The sequence below is a fragment of the Eptesicus fuscus genome, chromosome 23 (genome assembly GCF_027574615.1).
Source record: "Eptesicus fuscus isolate TK198812 chromosome 23, DD_ASM_mEF_20220401, whole genome shotgun sequence".
In the NCBI taxonomy this organism is placed as follows: domain Eukaryota; kingdom Metazoa; phylum Chordata; class Mammalia; order Chiroptera; family Vespertilionidae; genus Eptesicus; species Eptesicus fuscus.
Genome location: NC_072495.1, coordinates 3,327,731 through 3,355,608, shown reverse-complemented (window position 1 = coordinate 3,355,608; position 27,878 = coordinate 3,327,731). Strand labels below are relative to the sequence as shown.

Genomic DNA, 27,878 nt, shown 5'->3' with positions numbered 1-27,878 from the left:
GTTGAGACGAAGGTTTGAAGGCTGCTGGTGTAATCAGATTTCAGCTTAGGTACTCAAACGAGAGGTCTGTCAGACCAGACAGCTAGGTTCTGTGCTCCAGTCAGCCTGATGCCTTGCCTATAAGATGGGATGAAATGCTGCTTCCTCCCAAGGTTGTTAGGTCAATTACAAAATTACACAGAGAAGAGTTGCTATAAAAAGCAGACATTCAGTCCTGGCCATTATGATCACTAATAATATGTTTTCAGACCCACTGCTGTAAACTTACTTCAGTGTTGCTCATTTTATCCTTGAGTGGGGAATGTGGGTCACTTCCTCTTCTTTTTACAGCCTAGGGAACGGGGAATGTCGTATCCGAACTGCAAGTGAAATGTTTTCTTTTTTCTGTTTTCCAACCAGTCCTAATAAAGCGGAATTCATCAGAGCCAAGTATCAGATGTTAGCATTTGTTCATCGTTTGCCCTGCCGGGATGATGATAGTGTGACTGCCAAAGATCTCAGTAAGGTGGGTCATACCTTTTAAAATCGCTAAAATTACTGGATGAAGCAGTGTATTGTTTTGTTTGGGGGAAAAAACAAACTTTAAAAGGAAAAAAAGAATAACAAAACAAAAACTGCTATCTAGTCACTAAATAACTAATAACAGCTTTTCATTGCAGTTGGTTTTGTCTTTATTTTTAGTTCAAATGGCAGCCATTCATGTTAGTATAGGTAAGGGCATAGAGGAAAAATAAGTGTCTAGAAATCTATTTGTGTTATTCAGATATGGTTTGAAAATTATGTTTCTACTAGAGGCCCAGCGCATGAAATCGTGTGCAGGTAGGGTCCCTAGGCTTAGCCTGCGATCAGGGCCATCTTCTGCCTGCTCACCAGTCTCCATTCCCACCCTGCCACTGCTCACCCCTGTTCCCCGTGGTTCCCCATTTGCCATCCGGCGATCAGAGCCTATGGGCCAGGGGGAGGGAATAAGAGGTCTGCCTTCCGCCTGCTTGCCAGTCCCTAGTCCCACCCCAACACCACCCACCCTGGTTCCCCCTGGTTCCCCGTTTGCCATGATTGGAGCCTGCGGGCCGGGGGAAGGGGCTAAGAGGTCTGCCTTCCGCCTGCTCACCAGACCCCAGTCCTGCCTTGCTGCCACCCACCCCGGTTCCCTGTGGTTCCCATTCGCCATGATTGGAGCCTGCGGGTCAGGGGAGGGACCAAGAGGTCTGCCTTCCGCCCGCTCGCCAGTCCCCAGTCCCGCCCCGCCGCCACCCCGGTTCCCCCGTGGTTTCTCATTGGCCATCCAGTAATTGGAGCCTACGGGCTCAGGGGAGGGACCAAGAGGTGGTCAGTGCACCTCATAGCGACTGGTTGATCGGTCGTTCTGGTTGTTGTGCCGTTATGGTCGCTGGCCTTTTAATATATAGGACTAGAGGCCCGGTGCATGAAATTGTTGCACTCAGGGGGTCCCTCAGCCTGGCCTGCGCCCTCTCGCAGTCAGGGAGCCCTCGGGAGATGTCCGACAGTCAGACATCCTTAGTGCTGCTACAGAGGCTTCTGGCCGAGCGGCACTCCCCCTGTGGAGCGCATGCCACCTGGTGGTCAGTGCACGTCATAGCAACCGGTCGTTTCGCCGTTTGGTCGATTTGCATATTTGCCTTTTATTATATAGGATAGGATAAGTTTTTTGTTTGTTTAACTTTGAAGTAGAAACACAGTTTCTAGAAGGGACTAGAAAGTTTGTGGGATTTCTTCAGGTCTCTAGGTTGCATACTTAAATGAAGATCTTCAGGAAGCAGGGTATGACTCAAAGCTGTAGTACATGGGGTGGTTTATTATAAAATGAGTAGTTTGTTTTCTTTATGTGGGCCTTTGCTTGTTTTTGAGAGATGCTACAAGAAACCCACTTCTCTGTTTTCAAAGCACTCTTTTGGCAAATGTTCACACATAGCACGAGCATTCACATTCAGAATTTTAAACTTTGCATAAAAATTTTTATTTCTTTGTTTCTTGCTACTTCCATTTCTTGTTACTTCTGATTATTAGTAAGACTGTCTTTTTTTACCACAGTTTTTAAAAGTAAAATAAATTTAAAAATAAGGCTTAGATAAAGATGTTAGAGTGGATATCTTTATTCCTATGATAAGGGTTATTGCATTTCAACAGTTTGGTCAGAATTGAAGGCAGCTCGTCTTCTGAATGTATAAGTACTTTTCTTCAGTCGTGCAGAATTTGGTGGCCCATTTCCCTCCTGAAGGACTTCATTAGAGCGTTGTGTACAAGGCCAAGAATAGTGATGTGGGAAGGGTGCAGTATAAGGCAGAACCCTGCAGTGTTAATAGCTGTCCTGCTGTTATGGCTCAGTTGGTTGAGTGTTGTCCCATGCACTGAAAGGTTGTGGGTTTGACTTCTGGTCAGGGCACATGCCCAGGTAGCGGGTTCAATCCGCAGTTGGGGTACATGTGGGAGGCAACCAATTGATGTTTCTCCTCTCTCTTCCCTTCCACACGCCCTAAAAAAAAAAAAAAAAAAAAAAGATAATAAATACAATAACCATAATACTATAACAGCTGTTTTTTTTTAATATTTCCTACGTACCAGGTTCTGTGCTAGGCACTTTACTGTACCATTAACTCCTTACAGTAACTCTGAATAGGTGGCATTATTATCGGCATTTTAGAGATAAGGAAACTGGGGTTCAGATTGCTTAATGAACCTCCTCAAAGTCACACAGCTTAAAGGTTTATATGGTTTGAAATTCAGGTCTATCAGACTTCAGAGCCATGCTCAGCCACCTCTCCATACTACCTCTCACTCAAGGTATAATTGTGCCATTTAGAGAGGTCTTGCATTTGGGCAGGTCAGCCTTCCCAGCCCTAGTTTCCTTATCAGTAAAATGGGCCTGACTCCGCCTTAGTGTCCAGGGATGGTTGTCACCAGCAAGAAAGAGACTATTTCATCCTCTTACTGAGCTAAGTATGACTAACATATATCGAAATGGCCTGCCAGCTGCTCTAGTATATCACTCTTTACTCTTTTAACAGCATTCCTTTTTTGTTTGTGTGTTTTTCAGCAACTCCATTCAAGCGTGAGAACAGGGAATCTTGAAACCTGTTTGAGGCTGTTATCTTTAGGAGCACAAGCCAACTTCTTTCACCCTGTAAGACAGCAGGAATTGATCTACATATTAAATTGAAACTAAGTGGGTTGTGTTCATGTAGCCTTTTCTTTATTAAATTTGCTTTTTTGTCTCCGTTTTATTAATGATTCTTAGGAAAAAGGAAACACCCCACTCCATGTTGCCTCCAAAGCAGGACAGATTTTACAGGCAGAATTATTGGCGGTATATGGAGCAGACCCAGGCACACAAGATTCCAGTGGGAAAACTCCTGTTGATTATGCAAGGTTAGAGACCTAGATTCTTGTCACTTCTCTCTGTTTGGGCTTCTTTGTGTTTTGTATGATTCATTGTTAAGTTGCTAAATTGTGTATGGTTAACATTTAACCCCTTATAAAAATTTACATGCAGTTGTTTTCAGATGACTTTTCAAATGAATATCAGCTCAGAACCTGGGAAAGGAGAACCATAACCAGTCTGCTTAGCTTCCAATCTTTCATGTGATTCTTTATAATGATATGGTATTTGAGCCATAGTTATACTCCAAATCCAGCACTGAGAATGGCAGAATCTACTCCTCAATTTTTATATATTTTTAACCATTGCTTAAACTTAAAAGCAAATGTGTCTGAGTAGGTAGGTATGTGATTAAACAATTATAGTAAAATGTCAATTCTAGGGTTTATGTAGCTCATCTTTCCTTCTTTTTCTAAATTAATTGCAAAGCACTTTTACTCTACAGAGGATAAAATGGGTGAAATGACAAAACTCTGCCCTCCTAGAATTTATTGTTCCATAGAGGAGATGATTCATAAATGAATAAAAGAGCTAAATGGGGCAAGATAACGTGGAATTTGTTTGCCAAAATAGATAACTAGTCTTAAAAGGCATATATAGGATTCTTCATTGCAGCCAAATCATTAAGAAATTTCTTTTACTTGGTCTTTGAAGAATGGGTTAGATTTGGGTGTATGAAGGAAGAGCTCAGGCATTCCAGGGGAGAAGAAAGACATGAGTCAAGTTCAGGAAGAAGGCATAGGCAGGGCATGCTCACCACAGCAGGGGACCTGACTGGATGGCACAGAATTGTCTGGGAATAAAGAGCTACAGTATTTGACCAGATCTAAGACTCCACTGTTTGTACGGGTCATTCATTATTTTACATACCACTAAAAAACTTGGCCAATTAAATGATGAGTATCATCAATTGTAAGATACTTCCTGATTTCATAGATGTTTACAAAATGAGGGGACAAGAAGATGTGTATCACAGAATCAAAGTTGTGTGATAGGGAGAATATTTTGTAGTGTCGTGAATGGTAGAAAGAGAAACTGACATGACAGAAACTAACTTCCTCTTTGAAGAGGAAGAGAGCCCTCAGTATATGATACTTACTGGCACTTACCCTGGAATTTTTTCATGGGTGCCGTGCATATGTGCCTTGTTACTAAAAGGACTTCAAGCAGCTTATATGTTTATTTCATGAATGAAGAAAGGCAAACTTAATATTTTCTGTTATGGAAATTGAAGATAAGGAGGTGAAAGCTACAGGTATGGGTTAGGTTGGTCTGTGTCTCTGAATTGAGGACCACATGGTTACTAAATTCTCATCCAGGTCAGACGGGCTCCATCGGCAGCATCTAGTGGAAAGACCGTCTTTAAAATATTGATGTCCGTACTCATCCATCTTCACAGATTCAGAATTTCCAAGGGTGGGGCCTGGATATCTGTATAAATTTTAACCTTTTGCACTCGGATGTCGAGTGTGACTCGACATGGTTAGCATCGGTAGCAGGAATCAAGAAAAAAGCAAACAAGTGCAAAGGGTTAAAGCACTTTTGTTAATTTTTGAGAATCTCTATCCTAGACCATTTATTAATTTTATCTTCTGCCTCATTAGATGACGTTATTATTTTCCTGGTAAGTCCTTGAATTCTTTATTAAGTATTCTGTCTTTTATATAAAAGGAGAGGGAGGATTTCAGATTATGAGAACAGTTTATAAGTGTGGGAATCAAAGTAGACCTTGACAGTTTACCTCACACAAAAAGGTTGATTATTCTAAAAAGTCATGTTTGATAATTGTTCAGGTGTCTCAGGAGACGTCTCTGTCCTTTTTTATTCTAGAGCCAGTGGCTGGTGAGCAATATAAATGGTACTTTGTTTTCTCTTGGTAGGCAAGGAGGGCACCACGAGCTGGCAGAACGCCTTGTAGAAATACAGTATGAGCTGACTGACAGACTAGCCTTTTATCTCTGTGGCAGGAAACCAGGTGAGTGAAAGGACCTCAGCTTCTCCACACCTCCAGTCAGTCAGTCACTGGAAAAACAAGTTGGGACACTATTATTTATGACCTCTGCTTTAACATAGCCTCCAGAACATTGTGAATAAGGATTTCTTTTATTTTTTATTTTTTTTATTTAATTATTTTATTGATTAAGGTATCACATATTTGTCATCAACCCCCCCACCATTCCCATCCCAAACCCCCACACACATATGCCCCCATCCCCCTGTTGTCCGTGATCACTGGTTAGGCTCATATGCAAGCACACAAGTCCTTTGGTTGATCTATCTCCCTTGTCCCCACCCTCCCCTACCTTCCCTCTGAGGCCTGACAGTCTGATCAATGCTGTTCTTGTTCTTCAGTCTATGTTGTTCATCTTTTCCCCTAGATGAGTGAGCTCATGTGATACTAGGAATACACTTATAGGAACCGAAAATGAGACAAGCAATAATGGTTATGCTGAGAGGCAAATGAATCAGTCTGTAGTGAGTTTCTTTCTGGGCCAACAGTTCTTTTGAGACCCGATTTCTATGTCCAACAGTTGTTTATGTGTACAAGGATTTCTATTTGAAATGATAACTACAGCATTTTCAGTTTTAGGTAAAAGATGTTGGTCAAATCTCCTTGAATTTTAGCTTTTATAACTTTATTTTAGCTCTAGATAGTGACTATTTCAGGCATCAAAGTGCATAATTAAACCAAAACTGAATGTGCATCACAGTTCTTGGCATGTAATGGGACTAGGAATGCAAGAGCAAAGCAGTCACTTTTGTAGTTATTTGACGAATTCTGTCTAAGGAATGGAAAAAACTCCAAAAGTGAATTTTGCCTTTAACCACCTTTATTTTTGAGGTGGAACTGGGGTCGTTAAACCATGGTTCAGTGGGCCAAATCTAGCCAATGACCTGTTTTTAAAATGAAGTCTTATTGCAAGATAGCCAGGCAAGTTCCATGTTGTCTATGGCTGCTTTTGCACTATAGAAGCAGAGTTGAGCAGGTTGAGTAGTTTGACAGAGACCATATAGCCAAAGAGCCTAAAATACTTATCTGGCCTTTTACAGAAAAAGTTTGCCAACCCCTGATGTAGAATATCCACATACATGTATGTAGTGGTTCTCCTCTCTGGTTGTACATAGCGGTAGGAGCTCCTGATGTGGGTCCAGTTCCTGGTGAGATGGAGTAAGCACACCCCCCCCCTGTCTCTCCTGAATATAATTAAAAACCCTGGACCAGATGCATGGAATAGCTATTTAAGGACTCTAGCTCGTGGATTAGGGAATTCAAGGTACCATTAAGCTGGTGGTGAGAGTTGTGTACTCCTGATAAGGCTTCTACGGCAGCCTGAAACTGGAACTATATAACAGATGCAGAGAAGCCTTCTTGGTCTGGTATGAGGAGCAGGAAGTAGGACTCCTGCCGGACAGAGAGTTGGAGGATTCCCTTTTTTTTTCCTACTTCCTTTTCCCCTTACCCTAGCCAGTGGTCGGCAAACCGCGGCTCGCAAGCCACAGGTGGCTCTTTGGCCCCTTGAGTGTTATAACACCACTTATTCAAAATAGACTCGCCCAGGCTGAAAACCGACTTCTGCGCATGAGCCACAAAGTTTCAATCGCACTGTACGTGCATGCCCGCATGTGGTATTTTGTGGAAGAGCCACACTCAAGGGGCCAAAGAGCCGTATGTGGCTCGCGAGCTGCGGTTTGCCGACCACTGCCCTAGCCCCAAGACAGTCCTGTGGCTAAATTAGCCTAAATCTCTGGCCAAAAGCATGAAGGGAATCCTGATTGCTTTTATTTTTCTCTGTATTCTCTCACCAGGAGGTAGGACCTAACCTACTAAAATAAAAATACTGCCCAGCCAGTGTTGCTCAGTGGTTGAGCATTGACCCATGAACAAGGAGGTCATGGTTTGATTCCCAGTTGAGATACATGCCTGGGTTGGGGGCTCGACCCCCCAGTGTAGGGCATGCAGGAGGCAGCCAATTGATGATTCTCTCTCATCATTGATGTTTCTATCTCTCTCTCTGAAATCAATAAGAACATATTTAAAAAACAACAAAAAAAATTAACACTGTCCATAAAATGTAAGGAAGACTCGGTTTCACAACATAATATTTAAAATGTCCAAGATAATATTCATAATGACTTGACACCAGGGAAATCCCAAAGACTTGTAAGGAAAAAGTAGTCAATAGACACCAACCTCAGATGACACAGTTGTTGGAATTATCAGACAAAAAAATTTAAGCAAACAGGAACACCATGCTCTAAAAAGTGTGAACATCTTGAAACATTAGAAATGTAGAAAATCTCAGCATAGAGAATAGAAGATAAAGAAATGAACCAAATAGAAATATTACAACTGAAAAAATATAATTCACTGGATAGGCTAAATAGCAGATTGGAGATGACAAAAGAGCGACTAATTGAAAATAGATCACTAGTGCCCTAACCGGTTTGGCTCAGTGGATAGAGCGTTGGCCTGCGGACTCAAGGGTCCCGCGTTCGATTCTGGTCAAGGGCATGTACCTTGGTTGCGGGCACATACCCAGGGGGAAGTGTGCAGGAGGCAGCTGATGGATGTTTCTCTCTCATCGATGTTTCTAACTCTCTATTCCTCTCCCTTCCTCTCTGTAAAAAATCAATAAAATATATATTTTTTTAAAAAAAGAGATCACTAGAAATTACCCAGTTTTGAACAATAGAGAGAAAAAAAGAATGGGAGGAAAATGAAACTAGACAGAGCCTCAGAGACCTGTGGGACAATAGCAGAAGGTCACATTTGTATCAGCAGATTCCCAGAAGGAGATCAGAGTGTGATACAGAAAAATGCTTAAAGAAATATTGGCTAAAAACTCTAAATTTGGTAAAAGACATGCGCTTACAGATTCAAGAAGCTCAAAGAATTCCAAAAAGAATAAACTCAAAGAAATTGTCACTCAGATATATTAAAATCAAACTGCTGAAAACCAAAGACAACAAAACATTCTGAAACTGCAAGAAAATAAATGACACCTAGAAGAACAATTATTTGAATGACTAGATTTCTCATCAGAAATCATGGATATGAAAAGGAGGTAGAACAATATTTTTGAAGTGCTGAAACAAAAAAGAGTTGTCAATCGAGGACTCCAATTTTTAGTGAAAATAACCTTCAGGAATGAAGCAAAATAAAGACATTTTAAGATGAAGGAAAAGAAGAGAATTGGTTGCTCTAGCAGAAATGCTAAAGCAAGTTCTTTGAGTAGAAGGCAAATGATACTGGAAGGAATCTTGGAACTTAAGGTAATGAAAGAAGAGCATCAGAAATGATAAGTATCTGGTTAAAAATAACCTATGTTTTCCCCTTAAATTCTTTAAGATATGTATGATAGTTTAAAGTAAAAATTAAAACATCTGGTGGGGTTTTCAGCATATGTCAATGTAATTTGACAACTACAACATAAAAAGGGAGAAGAAATACGGAGGTAAGATTGCCTTCTTAAAATGGTAAAATGTTATTTCTAAGTACACTGTAAAAATTTATGTGTATTATAATCCCTAGCACAACCACTAAAAAAAGACTAAATACAATGAATATATGCTCAAAAATTCTAGAAATAAAATAGAATATTAAAAGTCAAATAATCAAAAGATATTTTGATTGAAAAATATTCAAAAAAAAAGAAGAAAGGGGGAGAGAGGAACAAAAAACTGAGGCCTAAGCAGAAACTAGTACAATCATAGACTTACATCCAGATATTGCAATAATGACACTAAATGTTCCTGAGCTAAACACACCAATTCAAAGCAGATATTATAAAAAATAAATAAATAAATAAATAAATGAAAGCAGACATTATCAGAAGATTTAAAACAGAAAACAAGCCCTAACTGTATGATGTCTACAAGATACCCATCTTAAATATGATCTTATAAGGCCCTGTCCAGGTAGCTCAGTTGGTAAGAGCATTGTCCTGATACGACAAGGTTGCCAGCTCGATCCCCAGAAGGGGGTGTGCAGGAGGCAGTCGATCAATGTTTCTGATCAGTACAAATGTGTGTGTTTTTAATAAGATAGTCTAGCCGAGACCGGTTTGGCTCAGTGGATAGAGCGTCGGTCTGCGGACTGAAAGGTCCCAGGTTCGATTCCGGTCAAGGGCATGTACATGGGTTGCGGGCACAGCCCCAGTGGGGGGTGTGCAGGAGGCAGCTGATCGATGTTCCTCTCTCATCGATGTTTCTAACTCTCTATCCCTCTCTCTTCCTCTCTGTAAAAAATCAATAAAATATATTAAAAAAAAAATAAGATAGTCTAACTCAGGCGTCTTCAAACTACGGCCCACGGGCCACATGCAGGTGTTTTTGCCGTTTTGTTTTTTTACTTCAAAATAAGATAGGTGCAGTGTGCATAGGAATTTGTTCATAGTTTTTTTTAAACTATAGTCCGGCCCTCCAACGGTCTGAGGGACAGTGAACTGGCCCCCTATTTAAAAAGTTTGAGGACCCCTGGTCTAACTCTTGCCCCAGCCATTTTGGATAGTCGGCCTGTGGACCAAATAGTCACGGGTTCAATTTCGGTCAAGGGTACGTGCCTGGGTTGCAGGCTCCTCCCTGGCCCGGGCCCTGGTCTGGGCTCGTGCAGGAGGCATCCAGTCGATGTGTTTCTCTCACATCAATATTTCTGTCTTTCCCTCTGTCTTCCACTCTCTCTAAAAATCAATGGAAAAATATCCTCGAGGGAGGATTAAAAATAATTAAAAAAAAAAAAAAAAAAGAAAGTCTAACCCTCTACTTGGCCATTTTAGAGTGAGTAGAGATTAGGGCTATAGACTTCAAAATGGATCATAGATGTAAATAAAAACATAAAGCTAGAAACTAGAAGAAAACACAGGAGAAACTCTTTGTGATCTTGGACTAAGTAAAGTACTTGGTTGTAATATCAACAGCATAAGCCATAAAATAAAATGTTGATAAATTGGACTTTGTCAAAATTTAAAATTTTTGCTCTGTAAAAATTACAGTTAAGATAATGAAAAGAGTCCTAGCCAGTTTGCTCAGTGGATAGAGTGTCAGCCTGCAGACTGAAAGGTCCCGGGTTTGATTCCAGTCAAGGGCACATGCCCGGGTTGTAGGCTTTATCTCCAGTAGGGGGTGTGCAGGAGGCAGCTGATCAATGATTCTCTCTCATCACTGATGTTTCTATCTCTCTCTCTCTCCCTCTCCCTTCCTCTCTTAAATCAATAAAAATATATTAACAACAACAACAAGATAATGAAAAAACAAGCCACAGACTGGGAGACAGTATGTGGAAATCACATATCCAAAAAAGGATCCAAAATATTTATACAACTTTCTTGGATCCAGAATACTTAAAACTCAACAGTAAGAAAACAACCCAATAAAAACTGGGCAGAGACAATATACAGATGACAAATAAATAAACCAGTCAGAGAAAGACAAGTATCACATGATCTCACTCATATGTGGAATCTAAAGAACAAAATAAACCGATGAACAAAATAGATCCATTGACATGGAAAATGGAACAGACTGATGAATCTCAAATGGAAGGCAGGGGTGGGTGGGTGGATGGGAAGAGATTAACCAAAGAATTTATGTGCATATATGCATAACCCATGGACATAGCCTATAGTGTGGTGAATGCCTGGGGCAGGGGAAGGAGGTGGGCTAGAAGGGATCAACGGGCGGGGGGGGGGGGGGGGGGGGGGTGGGGAGTTGGGAGGGATGGGTACATCTGTATAACTTTCAACGATAAAGATAAATTTAAAAAATAATAATTACATGAAGAGAGAAGCTTAGCATCATTAGTCATTAAGGAATTGCAAATTAAAACCGCAGTGAGATGCCACTACATATTAGAATTACTAAAATAAAAGTAAAAGTTTAAAAACCTGACAATGCAAGTGCAGGAGAAGATGGGAAACAACTTTAACTCCCATACATTGCTGGACAGAAAGCAAAATGATACAACTACTCTGGAAAAGTTTCTTGTCAAGTTGAACATATATTTATTTATAACCTAGCAATCCTACTCCTAGGTATCTGATACACCCAAGAGAAATACTTATATTTACACAAAAACCTATATGTGAATGCTTATAGTGGCTTTATTCACTGACATATGATCAGTGTTTTTCCAGAAGCTGTATTAGAACAGAGTCAGCTAGCATTGTAGAAAACGGAGCCCCTGCCTGGATCTGCCAAGACCACCTGTCCCAGTCCAGACTTTTATACTAATTGACTAGAGGTCCGATGCACGAAATTAGTGCAAGGGTCTCAGCCCTTGCAGCCCTGGCTGCCTCGGCGATGGTCATTCCACTGTTTGGCTGTTTGGTCAATTTGCATATTATGCTTTTATTATAGACTAGAGGCCTGGTGCACGAAATTCGTGCATGGGGGGGGCTGTCCCTCAGCCCAGCCTGCACCCTCCCCAATCCGGGACCGCTGGCTCCTAACTGCTCACCTGCCTGCCTGATCCCCCTAACTGCTCCCCTGCCAGCCTGATCGCCCTCAACTCCCCTCCCCTGCCAGCCTGATCTCACCCCTAACTGCTTGCTCCCCCTCGCCGGCCTGATCTCACCCCTAACTGCTTGCACCACCACACCGGCCTGATCGCACCCCTAACTGCTTGCTCCCCTGACAACCTGATTACCCCTGTCTCTGCCTCAGCCCCCGCCACCATGGCTTTGTCCAGAAGGAAGTTGGACGTCCGGAAGATGTCCGGTCGACCCGGTCTAATTAGCATATTACCCTTTTATTAGTATAGATTAATTTGAAGGTGAGCCACCAAAGCTCAAGGAACCCCCCCCCCCCTCCATGGGGATGAACAAAGCATAAGGATTAGAGTGAGTGTAGGCTTTCTGCTTACTGATGTCTAGACTTCTGTACCAGAAAGAAAACGAGAATACGATCCTTGCTACTAGCCAAGTCTTCAGGAACTTGTAGCCAGTTTGGCAACTTACGTTCCCCCACATAATTCATAATTATGGGAAGATACTAATTGCAAAACATAAATTGAGAAAATAACGGCGGTGCTCCTTTACAGATCTTATCTATATTTATATGAACAAACTTTGGCTTGGTTTCTGTTTCAGATCACAAAAATGGACAGCACTTTATAATACCTCAAATGGCAGACAGGTAAGGTCATTTAAATACCAATCAATTTTATCTGTCTCAAATATTTCCTTGGTTGTATAGTGTTTAAGTGTATAATATTTTGTGTTTAACAAAGCCCATACATTTTTCTCTTTTATGGCTATACAATTTGGAAATAAGACGGCTGTAAGTAAACCACCATATAAAACTTAAGTTTGAAAGAGCACAAGTAACAAATTTACTGATATGAAAATTGGAGTCCATGATATTGTCACAGTATTAGCTAGTTGTGACAGTATGTCTGTAGATTATGTTCAAAGAATATTTATTTATTATAAGAGAGTATATTCTTTGTCTATAACTGGGATTGGCAAGTTTTTATGTTGTTGTTAAAGTCTAGATAGTAAATATTTCAGATTTTTTGGGCCATACAACCTCTGTCACAACCACTCAACTCTACCGTTGTAGATGAAAACATCCATGACACTATGTAAATGAAGGGCACGCCTGTTCCAATAAAATTTTACTTTTGGATACTGAAATTTGAATTTTATATATAATTTTCACAAATTATGAAATACTATTCTTCCTTGTCTCCCTCCCCCCAACCATTTAAAAATGTAAACATTCTTAGCTCATTGCTAAACAAAAGGTGGGCTGTATCTGTAAGGTCAGATGATTTCAAAGCTGCAGGAATGAACCCTTAATTTAGCCAGTTATCTTTGCACAAATACTGTCAAGAGTTTATGATGAAATGATTAATTGCTATTCTAGATGTAACCTTGCCATTCTGGTTTTTCACATTCTGCCCTTTTGATATTTTCTTCTACCATGCTTTTTTTTAATACTTCAAAAATGGTGACTTTTCTCATTTGTCTTTTAGTTAGTTGGTGATTATTTTTCTTTTAACCATATTACATGATTATGATATTTCTGTTTTTAATTTTTTTAATCCTCACCTGAGGATATTTTCCCATTGATTTTTAGAGAGAGTTGAAGGGAGAGGGAAAGATACAGAGAGAGAAACATCGATGTGAGAGAGACACATCGATTGGTTGCCTCCTGCATGCACCCGACCAGGGCTGGGAGCCTGCAACTGAGGTACATGCTCTTGACCGGAATCGAACCCAGGACCCCTTTGGTCTGCAGACTGATGCTTTATCCACTGACCCAAACCGGCCAGGGTGATTATGGTATTTCTAGAAGGAGTTACTTTCACCAAGTTGTTCTGTTCAAAGTTTCCTCACTGACTCTTTTGGTTTATAGAATTTTTGGCTCTGACCATGTCCATGAACTCTAATTAATATCTTGCTCCCTTGGCCATTTTTATCTTCTACAGAGTTCACGAAAAAAAAAAAAAGATTTTCTTTATTTGCTTATTAGTTTTGTACATTTTCTTAGCAGCCTGGATTTGTCTGAATTGGCAAAAGCTGCTAAGAAGAAACTTCAATCTGTGAGTATCTCTATTTCCTAGTGAACTCCAGTATGGGAACTGTATCCTGCATTAACCTGTGCTCAGCTCTTTACTATTGCATCAGATGACTATTTCATATTCTTAGCTGCTGTTAAACCAGAATCAGACCATTGAGTATATAGCCATGAAGACTGGAAGTACTGTACGTTCAGTATATCCAGCTTATTGGCTCTGCTTCAAATAATGCCATTTTTCTTAGTTATTTTAAATGTGAAGACTGTGCTTTTGCTATTAGGAAGTTGTTTCGCCTTGTAAGAGTTCCTTGTTAAAAAAATAAAAAGAGTCCCTTGTTTCTTCAAATGTAAATAAGTAAGTGGAACACACTTCTTGGGATTGCTTCCTGTAGCCTCATAGGCTGCTTAGATGGATAAAAGCAGGTGCTGGAACGGTGAGTACCAGAGATTCACTTGCAGCCATTGGGATCCAGCCTCGGTTGTAACTCTCTTGCCTATCCCATGCCAGTCATCAGAGCTTTATAAATGTATGCTTTAAAAAGCTGGTGGGCCTGCCCCGGGTATGTGCTCAGAGTTTGCCTAGTTCTGCAGGTCAAGCCTCACTTTAATCTGAGTGTTTCTTCCCAACCTGCCCACCTTAGGGTTAGTCAGGAATCTACCTCTCTGGGACGAATTCTCTTTGTTTAGTCCCCACAAATGAAGCTTCACTAAGGCGCTTCCTCCGTTTTAACCACCAGATTACACTCCCCAGCTGTTCCCATTGCTCTCTAGATCAGAACCAAGGTTCTTTTTGTAACCCTAAGGACATCATCCAGCTCTCTCACCTTTCAGTACCTGCCCTACCTCCCATCTTGTTCCCATTGTGTGTGCATTCTTGGCCATTCACTGCCCCTTCAGGTCCTCTTTCAGGAGTCCTCTTTTCCTCTCTTCCTGCAGCAGTCCCCTTTCCCAGCTTCCATCCCTCTCATCATTCAGGCAGCTGAAAAAGGACCACCTTCACAACATAGGGAGTAGTTTTCCCAAAGCCCAACTGAAATGCAACTCCTCTAATTTATGGCTTTCTCTTCATTCCCCTTTTCACAGAAAACCCTTTCTAGAACGTCATATAATATTAAGTTCCAAATATTACATAAAATGAATTTATCCTTACTATTTAACTGTAATATGAAATAAATGTATTTTATGCAATTTGTTTGGTGTCTCTGTGTTCTGTATGGTTTTGTGTGTCTGTGTTTTATCGCCTTTTTTAAATTAAGGAGGTCATATAGTTAAGATGATAAGCTTTGGAGTCAGCAATAAATATTCTGTGATTTCCTTTTAATTATATTATGTAAACCAATTTTTATTTTAAATAATTCTAACATTATAGATAAAGCCCAAGTTCCTTTTGACTATTTTACATTTGCTGGGCTGAAAGCTGCATGAAAGCTGGGGTTATGTCTGTAATATCTCTAGCATGTGGCAGGCACTAAGTGAATGTCTGGAACCAAGTTGAGTACAGCTCTCAAGAACTTGGATTCTGCATCAGACTGCTCAGGTACAGATCTCAGCTCTGACAAGCTCCTTAGCCTCTCTGTGCCTTGGTGTCCTCTCCTAGAAAGGGAAATAATGATGTAGCAGGGGTTGCAGCTCAGAACTGCTCAGTGAGGGTGAGCTGCTGCTGCTGTTGACCCCACCTGTGGTCTCCTCACAGGTGAGAAGAATATTCTCACAGCCAGTTATAATTGCCAATTCAGTGTTTATCCCATAGTATCTCCATTCCTCCCTCCTTCTCTACCTACTTCCTCCCTCCATCCCAAAAAGCTAAGAGAAATATAGTAAGACTAATAATGTATTTCTTGAATTAGCAAATGTTAACATTGTGAGAGACTTAAACTTGGATCTCAGATCTATTATCATTTATTGACTTTGTGACTTTAGGTAAGCTACTAACTTCTGTGCCTCAATTTCCTTATTTGTTATGTGGAATAATAGTAGTTACTATTTCATAGAGGTATTGTGAATATTAAATACGATATTAGCGCAGTGCCTTGGATGTAAACCCTCAATCAGTATTGCTGTTGTAGTTATTGTTAGTAATAACATTAGCTTGTATCTCCTAAAAGGAAAGAGACTAGATATTCATGATGAAAGTTCAAGTTTTCAGTCCTTCATCACCTTATCCAGCAAAAGACACTCTGAGTTTATTTTGTTATAAATGTAATGTAACCACACTAGAGAAAATTTGGAAAATAGAAAAGGGGAATAATCCTTATTCACTATACTCTTAATGGATTCAGCCTCAATATTTTGGAATACTTGTAATTCTTGTTTCAGATACCTTTTTTTAAAATGAGGCTCGATCATAATTTTAGAATTTTATATCCTGCTTTTTTCACCCAACAATGTATTGTATCCATTTTAATGAGTTCCCATGAGGTCTGTGTAGCCAGCATTTAAAAATGCTGCATAAAATGCCTTGTGGTCAGTGTGTAATTGGCTATGTACTGAGCCCCATCTCAGTGCCAGGTACTGTGTGTGGCTGTGGAGAACACAGTAGAGAATAGAGCAAATTCAGTTTACGCTCACAGAATGGGGGAGCAGTCAGCTAAAAAGTAACAGCCACCAGTTGTCAGGGTGCATTTATGAGGAAAAAAGCATAGAGAGAGCCGGAGACACCCTGGCAGGGGCTTAGCCTCGTCTGGGTTAGGGAAGACCCTGACCTTGACCATCCTGGTTGCTGCCAGGCAGGCACCTAGTCTGTGGGGAGTATTTTGTTGGCTGACCCTGCACAGCATACGGATCAGACAGCCTATCCTTTGTTGGGGCTGCTCAGTTCTGGGGATTGGGGCTACTACTGAGGAAGATAGCAAAGAGGCTTAACCAAGGTCTGGTGATATTTTTTATTAATTTATTTATTTTTGTTAATCTTCATCTGAGGATATATTTTTAAATATATTTTTGTTGATTTCAGAGAGGGAGAGGGAGAGAGAGAGAGAGATAGACATACTAATGATGAGAGAGAATCATTGATTGGCTACCCCCTACACGCCCCACACAGGATTGAGCCTGCAACCTGAGCATGTGCCCTGACCAGAATCAAACCTGTGACCTCCTGGTTCACAGGTCAACGTTCAACCACTGAGCCATGCTGGCTGGACTAAGGATATCTTTTCCATTGATTTTTTAGAGAGAGGGAGGGGGAGAAGAGAAAGGGAGAGAAGACAGAGGGGAGGGGAGAGAGAGGAGGAGGGGGAGAGAGAGAGAGAAACGTTGATGTGAGAGAGACACATCGATTGGTTGCTTCTTGCATGTACCCCGATGGGCTGGGGATCAAACCTGCAACCCAGGTATGTGCCCTTGACCGGGAATTGAATCCATGATCCTTCGGAGTGAGAGCCAGCACTCTAAACCCTGAGCACACTGGCCTGGGCAGTGATATTTTTATGCAATGGCATCTTCTATCCTCTCAAAATTGCATGTTTTGGCATCTTTATCCTGCCAAGCGTTTATGACCCCTTATAGTTGGGGGCATTGGCAAACATTGTCAAGAGCAAAAGCGAAGACTTCAGGTTGCTATCACATGAAGAGTAGAGCACTAGAACCTGTGTTTGAGAGAGGCACTTTAGATGTCTCTTACCTCCTCTATAGCATAGCCCTGTCCGCATACCAAGAGGAGTGAGGCTGCTCTGGGAAGCAGATAGATCGGAGGGTCTGCACTATTTTGGAAATGTTATTGTCTGTGTTACAGTGGGTATTTACTAAGCACTGGCTCTGGATAAAACATTGGCGATAAAAGGGTGAATAAGTCACAGTCCCCACTCATTCTGCTAGTGTTAATCCTTGTCCCTTGTGTTCCTGATATTTTTTTACTTTCAGCTAAGTAATCACTTGTTTGAAGAACTTGCCATGGATGTGTACGATGAAGTTGACAGGCGAGAGACTGATGCAGGTGACTTAACGTGGGGCTTTATCTAATATGCTTGTTATCAGTGGGCAGTGACAAGCTGCCAGCCTCAGTGTTTACTTGCCCAATTTCTCCTGTCCTGATAACACGTGTGTGGACATTGCCTTTTGCGTATGTTGGCTTCGGAGTGTGCTTCCTTGAGTCTCTCTAGTCAGGCGGGGCCGCGGCTCTCAGAGGAGCAGTGGCGCACCCATGGTGATGAGATTCTGTCTCTGGCTTTCTCCTCTGGCTAGTCTGGCTTGCCACGCAAAACCACAGCACCCTGGTGACCGAGACAACCGTCGTTCCCTTCCTTCCGGTCAATCCCGAGTACTCATCGACACGGAACCAGGCAAGTGGCTGAGTGTGAAAAGTGACCAGGGTGATATTTTGAGAATAGTTATCTTAGTATTTTATTTTTCCAAGACAGGTATTTTAATATTTTTGATTCAAATATTAATGGCCTTTATACACACACACAAACTTTACAAACTGGTAAGAAAAGTGGTAGGTAGCAGTACATGCCTGCGCAAGAACATAAAACAATTCACAGAAGAAATATAAATGGCCTTTCATGTGGAAAAAAATATTTAACCTCATTAGTAATCAAACAAAGCAACCTAAAGGCATTAATGAAAGTTTCATCAATCAAATTAGTAAAGTGTATAGTAAGGGGTACTCCAAAACTGGTAAGGATCTGACTAGATGGGCTTTCTCATGCTGCAGATAAGAGCTTCAGTTGTTCCAGACTTTAGAAAAACAATTTGCTAACTTATTTCAGAAGCCTCAAAATTAAGTGCCCATCCTTTCACATGGGAATTCTTTATTTGGGGATATGTTCTAATAAAATAAAAATACAGAGATTCATGTACAATGAACAATGTTCATTGAAGCTCTGTATATAGTAATAGAGCATTAAAAACGGCCTAAGCACCCATCAAGAAGAGAGAAGTTGATAAAATTAGGAAGGTCTTTTAATTTTTATTGATTAATGGTTATATATAATGATGGAATCCCAGCATATAAACTATAAATTTATCTTGCAATTTTAAAATTTCCCTCCAAATTAATTTTTTTATTACTATGTCTATTTAAAAATGGCTTGATATTGCGGGGGGGGGGGAGCTTTAAGTAGAATTAATTTGGTTTTGTTCCCCAAAATATATATGCATTGTGAGAATTTAAATGTTATATAGTTCTCCTATGTAAATGTTTTTAAACTGATGGCAAGGAAAATGTTAATGTTGGTTCAGTTTGGCTGTGGTTGATGATGCCTTGATCATGCTGGAAGGTCTTTGCCAAAGTCTAACAATAGCCTGACTATTTTTATGTGAATATTTATGTGTGTATTTTGACATTTGGGAGTATTTTCAATTATTTTTTCACCTTCAGGGCAGACAGAAATTAGCTCGGTTTAATGCCCATGAGTTTGCCACGCTGGTTATTGACATTCTCAGTGATGCCAAGAGGAGACAGCAAGGCAGTCCTCTCTCTAGTGCAAAAGGTAACTGCTTCAAACCAAGTTTGCTTCTTTGGCCTTCTAAATTTCACACAAGTGCTAGATTTAAAGTTACAAAATGATTAGAGTAGTCATCAACAGAATAGCTTAGTTAAAAAACCCTATAAGTTTTATTGGTACCATGTTGGGACAAAAAGTTTACCTCTGTGAGCCCTGGTGAATTACAAATATTTCAACATTATTAACTGCTATTCAAATACATTTATCATATATGTGATTTTTCCCTCTTGCGTCACCTATCTTTATTCCTATAAAGTTGCATCCTGAAATTAACCCAAAAGTCTGACTTAGATCTTGTTAAAGTACAGAAGAAAATAAGCCCTCTTTATTGAAATTACAGCTCATCTGCTGTTGCTTACCTACAAAACTGAGTTCTAGCCCCACCTGGTTTGGCTCAGTGGATAGAGAGTCAGCCTGCAGATTGCAGGGTCCCAGGTTCAATTCTGGTCAAGGGCACATGCCCGGATTGCGGGCTCTATCCCCAGTGGGGCCGTGCAGGAGGCAGTCCATCAATGTTTCTCTCTCATCATTGATGTTTCTATCTCTCTCTCCCTCTCCCTTCCTCTCTGAAACCAATAAAAATATATTTAAAACAAACAAAACAAAACTGAGTTCCAGATGTTTAAAGTTTGTTACTATGAGCTTGAAATGCCGACCGTGAGAGTTACTGTGGGTTAAGTTGTAGACAGCACGAGTGCCTGTTTCCGTGCCCTTTGGAGGCTTGTTCCGTAGCTCAGGGACCTGTCTCTGTGCTTAAGGACATGCTGCCTTCCGCCGCAAAACTGTCCTCATGGGCTTTTTTCTAATTATAATACATTTTATTATAAAACATTTAAACAGAAGAAATACATACCATAAAAATTAAGTTTTCAGTCAATATTACATTCCCAAAGACAGTAAGTACTCATTAACTGACAAAAATTTGTTCTTGATTTTACTGGTTTGACCAGGAATAATCAAGTTCTAAGAAAGCTTATTAAACTTTGATGAAGATGCAATGATAAGGGTCCTTTCATAAATATGAATTATCAAAATGTACACACTCTTTTGATTTGGAGGTTCCATTTCTAGGTGTTAATTGAGAAATAATCAGAGGTGTCATATATCTATATATATATGTTTTATCCTGTCTAATAATAGAGTAACATGTAAATTACCATCACTCCGCTACACCCACGATTGGGCAGCGGGAGGCTGGGGAGCGGGACTCAGGGTGGCCTATATGGCCATTGAGAGGCACGGATCCGCTGCCACTGAGGGGGGCTATCCTGCTGTTGAGAGGCGCAGGGGGTGGGACTCCCGTCCCCTGCGCCTCTCAACGGCCAGATCCGCGGCCGCTGAGGGGGCCTGCCGCAGACACCCAGCTGCGCCTCTCAATGGCAGGGTAGCCAAGTGTCCATGGCAGTCCCCCTCAGCGGCCGTTGAGAGGCGCAGGGTAGCCCCCCTCAGTGGCCGCGGACCATCAAAAGTGGGGGAGCTGGGTGCCTGTCTGCTCCGGCACCAGGCCTTTCAGAAGCCGAGGCTTCTGAAAGGCCTGGTGCACCAGCGGACAGGCACCCAGCTCCACCACGAAAAGCGAAAGCGTGTAGGGGACCCTACACGTGCATAATTCAATCATGCACTGAGCCTCTAGTTTTATATAATACTGAAAACATTAGAAACATAACAGAGCAACATTTAGTCACATACTTGAATAGTATTGCACAGACTTTCTTTTTCAGAGAATATGTAATGACAGTATAAAGTAATAATTTTTTTTTTTTTTTTTTTTTTTTTTAAATATATTTTATTGATTTTTTACAGAGAGGAAGAGAGAGGGATAGAAAGTTAGAAACATTGATGAGAAACATCGATCAGCTGCCTCTTGCACACCCCCTACTGGTGATGTGCCCGCAACCAAGGTACATGCCCTTGACCGGAATCGAACCTGGGACCCTTGAGTCCGCAGGCCAACGCTCTATCCACTGAGCCAAACCGGTTTCGGCTAAAGTAATAATTTTTAAAAACTATATATATTTAATATATTTTTATTGATTTCAGAGAGGAGGGGAGAGGGAGAGAGAGAGATAGAAACATCAATGATGAGAGAGAATCATTTATTGGCTGCCTCCTGCACACCCCCTACTGCCTCCTGCACACCCCCTACTGAGCTCGCAACCTGGGCATATGCCTTTGGCTGGGAGTCAAACCGTGACCTCCTTATTCCTAGGTCTATGCTCAACCACTGAGCCACGCTGGCTGGGCAAATAATAATTTTTTAAATAAAGGTTTAGTTTCGTATAATACCAATTTTGTAAGGAAAACATAACATATGTATGTACAAGTGAATATGCCACATGTAAGTATAAATACATAATCAGTCCTCATTATTCACAAATTCCATATTTGCAAATTCACCTGTTCACTAAAATGTATTTGTAACCTCAAAATCAGTACTCACAGCACTTTCATGGTAATTTGTAGACATGTGCAAAATGTTGAAAAATTTGAGTCACCGAAAGCACATATTCCCAGCTGAGATTGAATAAGATCACACTTTGCCTTTTGTTTCAACTTTCATATTGTAAACAAGTGTCCTTTTTCAAGGTCTGTGTAGTGTTATATTTTTCACATTTTTTGTGCTTTTTGTTAGTAATTTTACTGTTTAAAATGGGCCACTAGAGCTGAAGTGCTATTTAGGGTTCGTAAGCACTCGAAGGCTGTGATAGGCCTTGTGGAGAAAATGCATGTGTTAGATAAGCTTCGTTTAGACATGAGTTCTACTGCTGTTGGCTGTGAGTTCAGTGTTAGTGAATCAACAATATGTATTATGGGTGTCTAAACACAATACACATAAAACAAGGTTACACATTGGTCAGTTGATGAAAATGTTGTGACCAAAGGCTTGCAGGAACCTAACCCTGTGTTTCCATTCAAAACAGTGGTTCAGTATTTACTAACTCAGTCTTTACAGCAACTTTATAGGCCACAACTACTGCAAATAATAATTATATATATGTATATATATGCTTATGCAATGGCCGTGAATGATTCATTAGTTTCAATTTTTCTATGTTGAATCTTTATTACTTCTATAATCAGGTGCTATGCGTATTTAGATACTAATTTTTATTTTTTTATTTTTTTAATATATTTTATTGATTTTTTTACAGAGAGGAAGAGAGAGGGATAGAGAGAAATATCGATGAGAGAGAAACATCGATCAGCTGCCTCTTGCACACCCCCTACTGGGGATGTGCCCACAACCAAGGTACATGCCCTTGACCGGAATCGAACCTGGGACCCTTGAGTCCGAAGGCCGACGCTCTATCCACTGAGCCAAACTGGTTTCGGCTAGATTTTTAAAATTAAAATTTACGTAACCATAATTTATCATGCAGATATTATCCATCAAAATACCTAGAAACAATATTGGAAGTTAGAGGTTAGCTTGAGTTACCTGAAGGAAATTGGGGAGACTTGGATAATTTGTGAATTCTTTTATTCAAAACTAGAGGCCCAGTGCACAGATTTGTGCACCTGTGGGGTTCCTTGGCCTGGCCTGTGGGGATGAGGCTGAAACTGGCTCTCTGACATCCCCTGAGGGGTCCCGGATTGCAAGAGGGCGGTTCTAAGGTGATGCACCCCAGAGTCAGGCTCCCTCCTCTCTGGTTCTGGATGTGTCACCCGAGAACCGCAGCTGCCAAGTCACCGCAGCTTGTCAGCTCCTGCGTTGAGCATCTGCCCCCTGGTGATCAGTGTGCATCATAGCTACTGGTTGGATGGTTGAACGGTCAGACGGTCGCTTAGGCTTTTATATATATACTAGAGGCCCCGTGCACGAAATTCGTACATGGGGGTGTGTGTCCCTCAGCCCAGCCTGCACCCTCTCCAATCTGGGACCTCTCGAGGGATGTCCGACTGGCCGTTTAGGCCTGATCCCAGTAGGATCAGACCTAAACGGCCAGTCGGACATCCCTCTCACAATCCAGGACTGCTGGCTCCCAAGTGCTTGCTTGCCTGCCTTTCTGATTGCCCCTGACCACTTCTGCCTGCCAGCCTGATCACCCCCTGACCACTCCCCTGACAGCCTGATTGATGCCTAACTGCTCCCCTGCCAGCCTTATTGCCCCTAACTGCCCTCCCCTGCCAGCCTGGTCCCCCCCAACTGCTCTTCCCTGCAGGCCTGGGTCCCCCCCAACTGCCCTTCCCTGCAGGCCCGGTCGCCCCCAACTTCCTTCCTCTGCCGGCCTGGTCACCCCTAACTGCCCTCCTCTGCAGGCTTGATCGCCCCCAACTGCCCTCCCCTGCTGGCCATCTTGTGGCGGCCATCTTGTGTCCACATGGCGGCAGGATCTTTGACCACATAGGGGCAGCCATCTTGTGTGTTGGAGTGATAGTTAATTTGCATATTACTCTTTTATTAGATAGGATTAGATAGGATAGAGGACTGGTGCACAAGTAGGGGCCAGCTGGTTTGCCCTGAAGGGTGTCCCGGATCAGGGTGGGGGTTCCCTTGCGGCGTGGGGTGGCCTGGGCGAGGGGCCTGTGGTGGTTTGCAGGCCGGCCACGCCCCCCGGCAACCCAAGCGGAGGCCCTGGGATCTGGGATTTATTTATCTTCTATAATTGAAACTTTGTAGCCTTGAGTGGAGGCCTGGGCCGGCCAGGAAGTTTGGCTTCCTCCATCGCCGGGGAAACACAAGCCTCCTGCTCACTCCGTGGCCGGCCGCCATCTTGGTTGGGTTAATTTGCATACTCCTGATCAGCTGGTGGGCGTGGCTTGTGGGTGTAGCAGAGTGGTGGTTAATTTGCATATTACTCTTTTATTAGATAGGATAGATGTGTTAGAGCCCATAGAATCATCCCTGCTCCCTTGTAGACCATTCCTTTCTAATATGTGTTTGGCTACTGGGTCATTCTGTTTTTTTCCTCTCTCTCACACTGGCATCCAGCTGACTAAATAACTGTGCCTGCTCTTTGAGCACCTAGTTTTTAGGTTCCACTTTAACAATCTTCTTTCTATCTTGACTTGATGTTACCTGGTTAATCACAATTAAGCTTGCATTAGCACAGCTTTATCTTCATGATTTGGAGCTATACTCTATCTCACTGAATGATTAAAACTTGGGAACCAGCTTCCTTTGAGCAGCTCTTTCATAAGCCATCTAATTATTTGCCCACATTTGGTGAGTAGCTCAGAGGGTTGCTTAAATCTCTCTATGCAGTTTATAGTAGGCTATCTGTCTGGTTGCTATCACTGTCATTTTCCTTCACTTTTTTTAAATAGCAACCCAAAAATCCTCCCAATAGTTTTTTTGGGAAAAACTTTTTTTTAAGGCCCTTGGCCAGGTAGCTTAGTTGGTTAGAACATTGTCCCAATAACTTTTTTAAAAGTTCTTTTTAGGCCTGAATAAAGTTATTTGCTTCTATTGATAGACAATGTGGAGCTCATACTGAAAACCATCAATAACCAGCACAGTATTGAGAGTCAAGACAATGACCAGCCGGACTATGACAGTGTGGCGTCAGATGAAGACACAGATCTGGAAGCCACTGCCAGCAAGGCAAACAGGCAGAAGGTGAGATGACACACAGGAAAGGATGCTGTGATTCTTTTAAACATCTTTTCTCCTGCAGAGTTGCCTTGCTTGTAAGCCACTGGAGGGCTAGCCCCGTGGAAGTGCTGGGAGGTAGAGTTGAGTTCACTAACGAGCTTGGGCCCAGCAGAGGTCAAGCGAGGTAAGTGGTTTTACAAGTGGGAGTCCTTTGTCCCTGAGTCATTGCTGAGTCACAGCCCTGCTGCAGTTGTGACTTTATAAAACTTGTGAGGAGGGACTGTGTGTTTTATTCTTTCAGCAAACGTTTACCAAGGACTTCTCTGAGTAATACTCCCCCGAATGAGGTCTGGTCCCTTTCCTGTGAGGCTGTCACTGCCTAAGAGGAGAGGCACACAGTGATACATGTCATAAGCACCAACAGAAGAGACGGGGAGCCGAGAGGAGACACAACTTGTTGCTGAGGGGGAGTAGCCGTAGGCTTTGTAAATAGGATGGCTCTTAACATGTCTTAAAGGATGCATTGGTTTGGGCATGTGAAAAGGCAGGGAAGAGAGAAGATGAAATAAGGGCGTCTGGTTGGGGGGCATAGTGGGTGGACTGGTGATGTGTAGAGAGCCTAAAAGGAGTGGGAACTAAAGCTGCAGCAGCAGGCGGAGGTCACACCATGTGCCAGACTGAAGAGCATGGACCTTGGCAGGCAGAGCCGAGCCCAGGAAGCTTTTAGGGAGAGCAGGAGGCAGTGGTCAGCTATTTTGGGTCCTGTGTTTTGGGAGGAGTATTCTGGAAGTTCAGAGAGGAGAGGAAAGGAACCCCATCAGGATACTCCCCAAGAGCTGGCCAGACCACTTCAGGGCTTGGCTGGGAGGGTCCAGATGGGAGAGAGATCACTGTAGCAGAGTGTGAGCACAGTGAGGAGCAGCAGGGGTTGGCTGGTCCACCTTCTGCTGAATCCCTAGGACCTTGGCCCTGACCTAGCCCACAGAGGGGCTCCGCAAACATTTGAGAATGGGTGGGCAGGAAGATAGAATAGACCAGCCTTGGCAATAAGTTGGATGTTTGAACGGGGGGAGATAGACTTACAGAAGACGTGTCAGGGATTTGTAGCTCACATGACTGAGAATGGTAGTGCCATTGGCAGATGCAGGGAATGCGGAGAGGACAGCGAGAATCATGTGTCTGAAGCACCCCTGCCAGGTTTCCCTAGCAGCCTGCGTTCCCTCGGTGAAAGCGAAGGTCATGGCAGGACCCTACGGGAATGGTTCCTCTGTGGACGGACGGGCCTCCCACTCCTCTCTGCCCTGCACACCCACTCCCTCTAGCTGAGCTCTGCCACTGGCTGGAATGTTCTTCCTCTAGACAGCCATTTGACTAATGTCCTCACCTTCTTTAGGCTGCTGCTCACATCTCACCTACCCAAAGGCTTTCCCCGTCTGTCTAAGTAAAATGCGCCCACCTTCAGCCCTACCTGAGCTCCCTAGCCCCTTACCCTTCTCCATATTATCTATTTTCCACCACACTTATCACCTTCAGTCAGACTGTGTAGTCACTTGTTTTTATTTTTCCCCTCCCTCACTCTGTTGGATATAAATGCCATGGAGTAGGAATCGTAGTCTGTTTTCTTTTCTTATATATCCCCAGAACACTGCCTGGTGCTCAATAAACTTTTGTTGGAATGAATGAATTAAAGAATGAATAAAAAAGAAAAAATGAATGAGCAAGGAAAGGCAGACAAGACAAATGCATTTAGAGAGTCATTGTCAGAGTAGGTTTATAGCCCTACTGCCTATTCTGTTAGAAAATATTGACTTTAAATTTTTTCAAATATTATAGTAACCCCACCTTTATGTTTTATTTTTGCATTACCCTCAGAAGCCTTGATTTAGTTTGATTAACTTTGCAGTCCAGCTGGCATGGTCAGAATTTGAAATTCTTTAGCTGTTAGTCTTGAATGTTATCATCGTCTCAGATTGTGAACATTTTCCCCAATTTATTTTTAGAGCCTAGATTCAGATTTATCAGATGGACCAGTCACTGTGCAGGAATTTATGGAGGTCAAAAACGCTCTAGTGGCTTCTGAGGCCAAGATACAACAGCTAATGAAGGTGAATAACAACTTGAGTGACGAGCTGAGAATTATGCAGAAAAAGGTAACATGTTAATAAATGCCAGGATGATTGACGCTTTAACCCCGTAGTATAAGGAAGAATCCCAGGCACAATACTTGTGGTTAGAGGGAAGAAAAACAGTTATTGTAACCTAAAAATCTTTGGGCCAAGCTGTCGTTTTGGAAGTAGTATTTGGATATTGCAGGTAAAGTAGCTTTGATAAATAAATGCAGAGTAAGTGTCCCAATAGAAGAAACATACAACCTATTAGGTGCTTCTATCAGTTATAGTAACCCTTGCACCATTCTGTGCCTCCTGGGATCCTGGATGGCACTCTGTGGATGTGATTCTTCCTATTGCTCATTCTACAAGAATAATCATACCGGAAAGACAGAGCAGATGAAAGCCCTGGACGGGTATATGTGTTTATCAGCATTCCACATCATACCCCACCCCAAGCCATGCAAGGGGTGCTGTCCCTGTTCACTCTTATTCTAAGTTGTTATTCACCCCCGCCCTGGCAGCCCTGTCCTGCACCCCCACTTTATTTTTTACCCATGCTTAACCACTAGTTTATGATGTCCTCAGAGCTTAGAGCAGGGCCTGCTGTCCTGCACCCCCACTTTATTTTTCACCCGTGCTTAACCATCAGTTTATGATGTCCTCAGAGCTTAGAGCAGGGCCTGCCACAGAGCAGGTTCTCAGTGAATATAAGAAAACATTCTGTTTACATTAGTGAGAGAGGTTCACTAGTAAGAACCCCATTTGCTTAGCATTTTCTCGTTCACTGCCTTTTAAGAGAGTCAGAAATATATGAATATATTAATCCCTAAAAGAAGTGTGGCTAACAGTAGCAAGGAATTTGCTTAAGATGG

At 42.1% G+C, this 27,878-nt stretch overlaps 1 protein-coding gene across 8 annotated transcripts in view; it reads left to right on the top strand.

Moving 5' to 3' along the window:
* Positions 1–27,878, top strand: part of GIT2 (GIT ArfGAP 2) — a 54,336-nt gene that overhangs the window by 7,576 nt on the left and 18,882 nt on the right. For 3 of the 8 annotated variants that reach the window (XM_008142804.3, XM_008142803.3, XM_008142808.3), the window contains exons 4-14: positions 400–505; positions 3,056–3,142; positions 3,257–3,387; positions 5,278–5,372; positions 12,484–12,529; positions 13,889–13,940; positions 17,774–17,846; positions 18,095–18,192; positions 19,233–19,344; positions 24,777–24,919; positions 26,896–27,045. In XM_008142804.3, the coding sequence (XP_008141026.1) occupies positions 400–505; positions 3,056–3,142; positions 3,257–3,387; positions 5,278–5,372; positions 12,484–12,529; positions 13,889–13,940; positions 17,774–17,846; positions 18,095–18,192; positions 19,233–19,344; positions 24,777–24,919; positions 26,896–27,045 (1,093 nt within the window). The remainder of the gene's footprint in view (positions 1–399; positions 506–3,055; positions 3,143–3,256; positions 3,388–5,277; positions 5,373–12,483; positions 12,530–13,888; positions 13,941–17,773; positions 17,847–18,094; positions 18,193–19,232; positions 19,345–24,776; positions 24,920–26,895; positions 27,046–27,878) is intronic. The other 5 variants (XM_008142806.3, XM_054712353.1, XM_028147349.2 and 2 more) reach the window with 4 other exon arrangements.